This window comes from Haliotis rubra, unplaced genomic scaffold (assembly GCF_003918875.1).
Source record: "Haliotis rubra isolate DU_JTF1 unplaced genomic scaffold, ASM391887v1 Scf217, whole genome shotgun sequence".
NCBI classification, from domain to species: Eukaryota; Metazoa; Mollusca; class Gastropoda; order Lepetellida; family Haliotidae; genus Haliotis; species Haliotis rubra.
The window spans coordinates 104,924-113,622 of record NW_025766192.1 but is presented as its reverse complement, the minus strand read 5'-3'; the positions used below and the strand labels follow the sequence as shown (position 1 = coordinate 113,622).

The 8,699-nt window shown below is 42.0% G+C and overlaps 1 protein-coding gene across 1 annotated transcript; it reads left to right on the top strand.

Moving 5' to 3' along the window:
- The first annotated feature begins 2,009 nt into the window (after positions 1-2,009).
- On the top strand, positions 2,010-7,462 carry LOC124277025 (probable serine/threonine-protein kinase KIN1 homolog). The gene is made up of 2 exons (XM_046712677.1): positions 2,010-2,371; positions 5,804-7,462. The coding sequence occupies exons 1-2, from the start codon at positions 2,224-2,226 to the stop codon at positions 6,757-6,759; spliced, it is 1,104 nt and encodes a 367-aa protein (XP_046568633.1). The 5' UTR covers positions 2,010-2,223; the 3' UTR covers positions 6,760-7,462.
- The last annotated feature ends 1,237 nt before the right edge of the window (positions 7,463-8,699 follow it).

Below are 8,699 nucleotides of genomic sequence, written 5' to 3'. Positions count from 1 at the left end.
TATGAGCAGCCAGAACATCCGTGCATCGCATAGTGTGTACCAAATGGGTGTGGGAGGCTTTTGAAATGGCTTGCCATATAGGCCTACTCTGCTGCCAAATCTGGGGGACTGGATACACACTGTAGGCCAATGCACTCCTTGAACATTGTGCTGTGGAAGAAAAGCCACGAGAACGGGAATTATCCTGTTGAATGTTACTCCTGGGCAATGATGATCAAATAACCGAAATGCCACTGGTCCGATAACTGATCCTTGTAGTTCAACTAATTGTGTTCTGACATGCAATCATCACACCCCAAATGATGGTGGAGATTCCTCGATCTCTTCACACTTGAGAATAACGCTTCTCAAGACGCTGACGTCCGTCACTACGGGGAATGTAAATCTGGACTCATTTGAATGACTGAGTTTGGTTTTACGCCGCTTTTAGCAATATTTCCAGCAACATCACGGCGGGGGACACCAGAAATGGGCTTCACACATTGTACCCCTGTGGGATTCGAACCGGCATCTTCGGCGTGACGAGCGAACGCTTTAACCACTGGACTAACCCCACCGCCCTGGACTCATTTGAATGAAACAGAACCAACTTGAGGGACATGATTTCAGCACCACCTTTGACAGTTTTATCGATGATGTTGCTTCAAGATAGCTAGTATGGTGCGACAACGTAGTAATGTCTGTATGGGGTAGTTAAAGCCGACATCATGAAATGGTCTGAGCAGTGGTCACTGTAGTCGTGAAACTGTGCCGGAGATGGGTCACCCGAATCCATCTATCCTGCCTTGTGCACTCATTCTCAGTTAACTTGGACCATCTGGGTCTACAACTATGAAAAGACCCAAATTAATGATATTATTCGTCTGTAACGTAAATTACTACTTTTAATATATTTCAATAATGACATCCACTTATGATAACAATTAAACTTTATTTCAGCAAGAAAACTTATATTCAGTCTGTAACAATTATCTTTTAATGAAAACGACACAAAATCGTCAACCATCACAACTACAGTATTTCGTCTTTATACGCATTCACGTAATATGTGTTTCATGCACAAGCGTATGTTCGTCAAAGGGAGATAACTCTATTAAAATATGTGTACCTCGGACTGCTGTCTAATTCGGACTTTTTAGTCGGTCCCAAGCCTGTCCGAATTAGACAGAGTGCACTGTACGTCTTTGGTTCTGGTAACAATGCTGAAATGGGTTTATTTCCATGGCAATGGAAATGAGCATCCACCTGAAGTCGAGACATTCCCCAACGACCAATCACCATTTAGCCTCATGACGTTCAAACGTCAAACAATTTACCTTCCAAAATTGAAAGCAGTTTTTGACATTTATGCTCCACGCAGTTTATCGCACTTCTCTTGTCCTTAGCTGTCCTTAGTTTCGTAACACTGAAAACAAAGCATAACAACTTCGTTATACACAATCCAAGTGATTATGAAAATTAATATGTTTACGAACTACTATTATTTAAATATTTATACACGTCTGCGAAATCACCGTCTACGACCCAGTCTTGGCTACGAATCCACCGCGTCTACGAACTGGTTCAGCCAACGAAAACACCGTCTCCCGAAACCACTAACTTTACGTACGTAGCACATGCATATGTGTTCACTTCGCTAATTGCCGTGTTTACATCTGTATTTGTGTACACATGCAGTTCCAATATAAATTCAATTTGATTTCCTATGTGCACATTTTTATTTTTGTGGCTAGGATACTAACTCAGATCACCAAAATTACTTTAAAAATATCAAAAAAGAATATATTCTAATAATCTAATGGAAACATTCGCTTATTTTCAAATATTTAATCTGCGAATGAACCACAATTATATTTGCGACCACACTGCGGATTCCGAAATAATCTTGGTGGAGCACCAAACTCGCTGCCTGTGTGAATCGACTGCAGATATGACGTCATTTGTGATCTCCGTGCGAATGGAAGCATAGCGTCACAGCAACATGACGTCATAATGTGTGTTGCGTCACAGAGAAGCATAAGGAAAATGGACGTTCAAATGGCCGCTGCCATATTTCCAGATTAATGAAATGATCACACGCGGCCGCAAGAGGAAAATGGAAGCTCACATAGGGGGGAGATAACTGTAAGGCTCACGGTAGTAAGACCGAACCAATCCCCGCTAAAACACAGAGCGTCTGCCTGCTATCCGACGCTGCATCTGGAGATTCTGTCTGCAGTCCCGATGTCAGCCATCAGTTTGTTACAGTGGTTACAGACATCGATGAGGGGGACGACGGAGGTTCACACACAGACCTGTGACTTGGGGGACATCTGGACACACAAGTACCCCCTGCCACTCAGTAAATACCCCGCTCGCCCGATTCGTACAGGTAACAGTTTTATCAGAACATCCTAGATTGGTCTGTTGTGTTGCGAAATAATAATGATGATGATGCTGCTGCTGATGAAGATCAGTAGGCATCCAAGACCATGCGTGTACCCAAGAGTCCTTTTTATGTCGTGTTTATGCCAGCTGATGATGATTATGATGATGATGTAGGTAGCCTCGTCGGTATCCATTTTGGAGGAAAGCATGCATGTGTCCGGGAGACATGTGTTTCTCTTGGTACCAACCCCAGAGTCCTCCGAAAAACCCATTATTATCATAGACCTGTATTTAACTGTACTTTGGGGGGAATAGTTTTGTAAAATATTCCGTCTTTAGTATTATAAACATTTCAAACCTTAAATACCAAAGCCTATCCCTTACTTCGAAACATTGTTTTTGAGGTAACTGTCCTTAGCTTAAATGTTATACCCAAATTAGACGTAGAACAAATCTCATTGAGGAACTTCTATATCACACTCCGGGAAATCTTATGAATCCAATACAGAGTACACACCGAGTGCCTATCTGACGCGTAGAACCTCTCGGTCAACTTATGCTAACGCACTACCACTGACCTATATGTTAAAAGACCAACTACTGTGGTGAACGCCCCAGATCGTGTCCCACGTCGTGTTGGCACACTACGATATTTACGAAATAATGTTCAAAAGCGGCGTTAAAATCAACTCCCTCATTATTGAAGGAGGTATTGGGTGTAAGGAAAGGGGAATCAGTTATAAAACCGGGTGACCAGTTCACTATCAACACATGAAGATCCGGGTTAGAATTGGTCTTCAGCAACCCGCACAAGTTGTAAGAAGCGAATAATTTGGATCATGTGTTCAGGCTCGCTCCATTGGTTGTCGTATGTCATCGTATATCCCAATAGATCTAAGCTCATGATGTCAATCACTGGAGTGTCTTGTCCACACTTGATGTTTCACAAGCTACCGTCACTGAGTCGGATTACTGCTGAGGACGGCGTAAAACAACACGTTTTTCTGCTGACCTACCATGCCATCATATACTGCACATGAAGACATTATTAATGATATTGCTGAGCGCACGCGCCTTAAACTGTTAAAAAACAACACCATCCTCAACTAACTGCTGACTATATACACCTGATTTATTATACCCTATTGCTCCGACCATCAACTGATGTGTTTCAACCATAAACCATAATCTGATGATGATTTTTATGGAGAGGCATGTACAATGTGAATGCCCCCCCCCCCCCCACAAATTTATGCATGAAGTAACACACACACACACACACACCGCATGTCATGTACAAAATCAATGACCCTCACCCCTTTCCCAATAATATTTAAGCATAGTTTTTTAAAATTACTATATACACAATTGATGACCCCCCTAGTTCATGTGAACAAAATTTATGCCCCCAAAAAAAAAAAACCCAAAAACAAACAAAAAAACCAACCCACACACACCTCCCCAAAGATTGAGAATCAAATTTACAACTCGTTTTCAAAGCCCAGCCACATTCATATTTAGTTACTCTGAAGCAATGACATAGAAAGTTAATACTACTACTGACATTGGCGTTGCTAACAGCAACGTTGTGATCTAAACTAAACAGAGCACTGAATCCACTTTTAACTATCAGTATCATGTCAACAAATAAATAAATGAATGAATGAATGAGTATTATCCACAAGCAGTCCCGATCAATTCTCAATTGAGGCAATCTACATCCATTCGAGCCTTGAGTTGGATTCCTTTATAAAATTATTCTCTGTGAGACAGGTACCGCTTGCACAAAGCAGTCTTAGCGCTACAAGGTGAGAGTATGGGAGTTACGACAATCGTAGCGTTAAGATCGCTTTGTGTAACAAGAGGCACAGATTGCTAGTAAACCAGACCTCCATATCAAAGTCTTTTGTTCTCATTTCGTTAAAGGGAATTCCCGCGTAACTTGACTTCCTTTACAAATACGAAACTGGCTTCGATCATGAAATATAAGAGCTGTCCAGTTATGGGTTACTACCTATTTCAAAGAAAAAATCTCTAAAAAGGTATCAAATACTGGGATATCAAATTTTAAATACAGTTAAAATGAATATTATACAAACATGAGACTATATGTCACACAAATATGCTGAAGAGATATTTCTTGCAACACAACCGTAATACATACAGGTTATCACGCGATTGTTTTGAAACTCTGTATCCTGAATTAGGAATAAACGTTGTATTTAGCGAGCCTTGTCATGATTCCACGCACGAGAATAAATCCACGAGCTTGAATTTTCATTGTAGAAGATAGGTCAGTAAACTGCCAGTACATGTAATCACCAGTGTTAAGATTGTCTTTACGCTCCTACTCTAACATGACTTCATGAAAGTGAGTGAGTGAGTATGGTTTTACGCCGCTTTTAGCAATATGAAAGAGGGCACTGACCTATCATGCTACGTTATTCTTACAAAACGAATTACAGCTTCAATATATGATCAGCGGACTTATTCATGACAGACTAGAGCTATTAGTATTACATTTTACTTAGCGTCTGGAAACATCTAAATAATCATCTTTTAACGATCGGAAATGACTACCAGTTTAATTGCCACATTTTTAAGACCTTGTCCGGAATTATCTCCCGTCACGCTTATCACTTTGACGTCCTGTTTTGATGTAAGGTAGTTCTTATTATACATTTTTATTCGATCAGTGCTATAATCGGCTTAATCTCTTTGCAGGAAGCAATATTCAGAAGAAGTTCATGTTGATGTTCAAGTGTACATACGTTCATGACAACCTGTTCTCTTGTTTATGTGGGCGGTGGGGTAGCCTAGTGGTTAAAGCGTTGGCTCGTCACGCCGAAGACCCGTGTTCGAATCCCTACATGGGTACAATGTGTGAAAGCCCATTTCTGGTGTCCCCCGCCGTGATGTTGCTGGAATATTGCTAAAAGTGGCGTAAAACCAAACTCAGTCAGTCAGTCAGTCAGTCTTGTTTATGTGTTGTTAACAGTGCTCGCAGCAATGTTCAGTCTATGTGACGCAGTGTGTAGATAATCGAGTTTGGCCCAGATAATCCATTGCTTGACATCATGGGCATCAATCAATGCAATTGGGATACAATGAGTAAGTGAGTTTAGTTTTACGCCACACTCCAGACAATCCAGTGATCAACAGAATGAGCATCGATCTACGCAATTGTGTCAACCAAGTCAGTGAGCCTGATCACCCGATCCCGTTTGTCGCCTTTTACGACAAACATGGGTCACTGAAGATCAATTCTACCCGGATCTTCACAGTGACATGCATCAACCTAGTCATTAAACCTGGCCACCTGATTCTGTTATTCGCCTTTTTTGTGACAAGGTCCTTCCGAGGATCGTTTAACAGCTGACAACGTAATTACTTGTATTGTCCGCATTTACACTGAAATCAAATTAACCCTTTTCAGGTAACAAATACTACGACGATATCATCCCAGAACTGTCGAGCCTCGGCTTCAACCCGCTTCAAGTGATCGCCAAGGGAAGATCCGGGTCTGTAATCCTTGCCCAAGATCTCCACCCGTCCAAACTGGGCAAGGAGAGCGAATACAAGCCTGTCGCCATCAAACTGAACTCCGGCCGGAAGCGGAAACAAAGGGGTGCAAAGGTCGACATCACAGAGGAGATGCTGATCCATCAGCGACTGAGTCACCCGAATGTCGTCAGCTTCCTTGATACTCTTACCATACAAGGACGAGCCGGGCTGATCCTTGAGTTTTGTGAAAGCGGGAACCTTGAACAGCTTCTACGGGCCCAGGACGCCAAGTTCATCACAGAACCAGTAGCCAGACGGTATTTCAGACAAATCCTGGACGCTTTGGAATACATCCACCATTCGGGCTACGCCCACAGGGATATGTGCACACAAAACATTCTCATAACCAACGACAACAACATCAAAATCGCTGATTTCGGACACACGGTGAAATTCGTAACAGGAGATCCACTCTGCGAAGATTCTTGTGGAACTATGGGATTTCAAGCACCGGAAGTCGTCTGCAAAGTTCCATTCAATCCGAGGTTTGCGGACATGTGGTCCCTAGGCGCTGTGTTATATACAATGACGGTCGGCAAGTTACCTTTTGGCCGTCTGCGCAACGAAGAAATGGCGCGAAGTATAAAATCACTGGAATTCCCTCCCGAGAAGATCATGGTTCTATCGAGCGAGATTAAGGACTTACTGAGAGGGCTTCTTGCCTACGTAGCAGCTTCACGGTACTCGCTCAATCGGTCCAGCAACTGCGATTGGATGAATGTCCGAGACGAGAGAGTGTATATCGGCAACTTCTACCTCGTCCGCCAACCGCAGAAGATCTTCGAAGGTGACAGAGAAAAGGATATCAAAGGGAATTACAAGATTTAGAACTCATAAGATATCCTGTGAAATGTGTCTCTGACCACCTGTTGATGTGTCTCATGATCTGTACGGAATATATCATTTTCGTAATTTTATCTACTATATTTATGTTTGGTCTCTTGTAAAAATGAATGTAGAAATCTAGCAGGGATCTTTCATTAATCATGATAGTGATGTTTTTGTAACTGAGCAGTGTAAATCTCCGTTAATACTAAGGTGAACGGGACAGTTTATTTGGATTTTTGATTTTGTAACGCCAGCCTACTCTGGTCAAATGTGTTCCGTAGTTTTGAATGACCAAAACCTTAAAAAGATGTAGTCATGGAGAATAAGTCACCAACCAGAAAATTCCTAGAGTACACATTTTGTGTTAGCATAAAATATTCCGTTAGTGAATTTGTATTTCAATCTATACTTGTTTGTTGGATTCAAATCAGATAATTCCGATATGTTTTTTACAGTGGCGTTTATGTACCAACGAGTGATAGAACCCAGGCCTGACTGGATGGTTCTGTTTCAATGAATTCACACATCACTGATGTATTTCGTAATATATTGAATTTTGTGATTTGAAACCCCAATTATAAACCTTTCCCGAACTACTAATAGAAGGAGAGTTGTTTCAGTCATATAGTGGCTACATCTGCACTTGTCTACCTGCTTAAGTAAAGTGTGGATTAGTTTCAACATAATTAACAATAAATCTCATTCAAATATACCTACTTATGTGCAATTTGTCTTTTATCCGCTGAATTTGCAAATCAGTTTGATATCGGATATAGAAATATAATGTTCTGTGTCATATGGTTGTTGTCATGTTACTTCGATAAACAACAGAACAAATAATTTCAAAGAATCCTTGGCTAATCATGGCGTTCTCACGCCGCCTCAATAATGCAAATTGTTCAAATGCATAAATGGAGATTATAACAAGAACGTTTCCTAAATAAATGACATAATAAGTTGTTCACTGGTCACGAGGGGGACATGGGTTACATCAACCCATGGGCCCAATGCCCAATGAACAACGTATCTATCTTACCGAACACCTCAATGTTAATTTTAAACCGCTTGAAGAGCGGCTATCGGATCATAATAAGGAGTACCGGAGTTCGGCAACAGCCCAAACACTACCAACACGAAGTACCAAACGAATCCCCACAGTTCGGCATTTCCAGCGGGTAACATAGAAAATGTTACTCGCTTGTAAGCGGGGTACATTGATTGGCTCATTCAGTCAGATAACGACATTTATATGTGAGGTAAGATGAGAGTTCTTGTATTATCCCAAAGCGATTAGTCGCGATGACACAGGCTTACCCGTAATGACGTAAGCGCTTCCTGAATGTTTTCGGTGGATCGGCCGAAGTCCAGGAATGGTCTCAACAGTTGTCACTGCGGTCTGTGACCTGTACCTGAGATGGACCACCCGTATCCATCCTGTCTTTGCATTGTTCTGGTGACGTCTCAACAGTGCTGTAATGGTGTTTCGGCGGCACTGGAAATGCGGAGCCACCTGCACGTTGAGACTTTCTCCAACGGACCAACGGGATCGGGTGGTCAAGCTCCCTGACTTAGTTGACACATGTCATCGGTTCCCAATTGCGTAGATCGATGCTCATGCTGTTGATCACTGGATTGTCTGGTCCAGATTCGATTATTTACAGACCGCCGCCATATAGCTGGAATATTGCTGAGTGCAGCGTAAAACTAAACTCACTCACTCACTCACTCCAACGGAGCATCCCAGCAGCGTCATGACGTTGTTCCTGATGTCGGGCCAGGGAGCCGTTTACATTTTTTGAAAAATCAAACATCAAACAATTTAGCTTTCCAAATCGACAACAGTTTTGGACATTCATGGGCTCCAAGCAGTTTATCGGGAAACGTGTTGCGCGTGCCTGTACCGAAACCGCTGACGTCATGAAACGTAGCACATGCATAAT

What these genes read in the sequence shown, in the direction of transcription:
- LOC124277025 (XM_046712677.1), top strand. Translation starts at nt 2,224, where the DNA reads ATGTCAGCCATCAGTTTGTTACAGTGGTTACAGACATCGATGAGGGGG. An exon ending in CGCTCGCCCGATTCGTACAG is followed by an intron (nt 2,372 to 5,803) that starts GTAACAGTTTTA and finishes AACCCTTTTCAG; the next exon opens with GTAACAAATACTACGACGAT.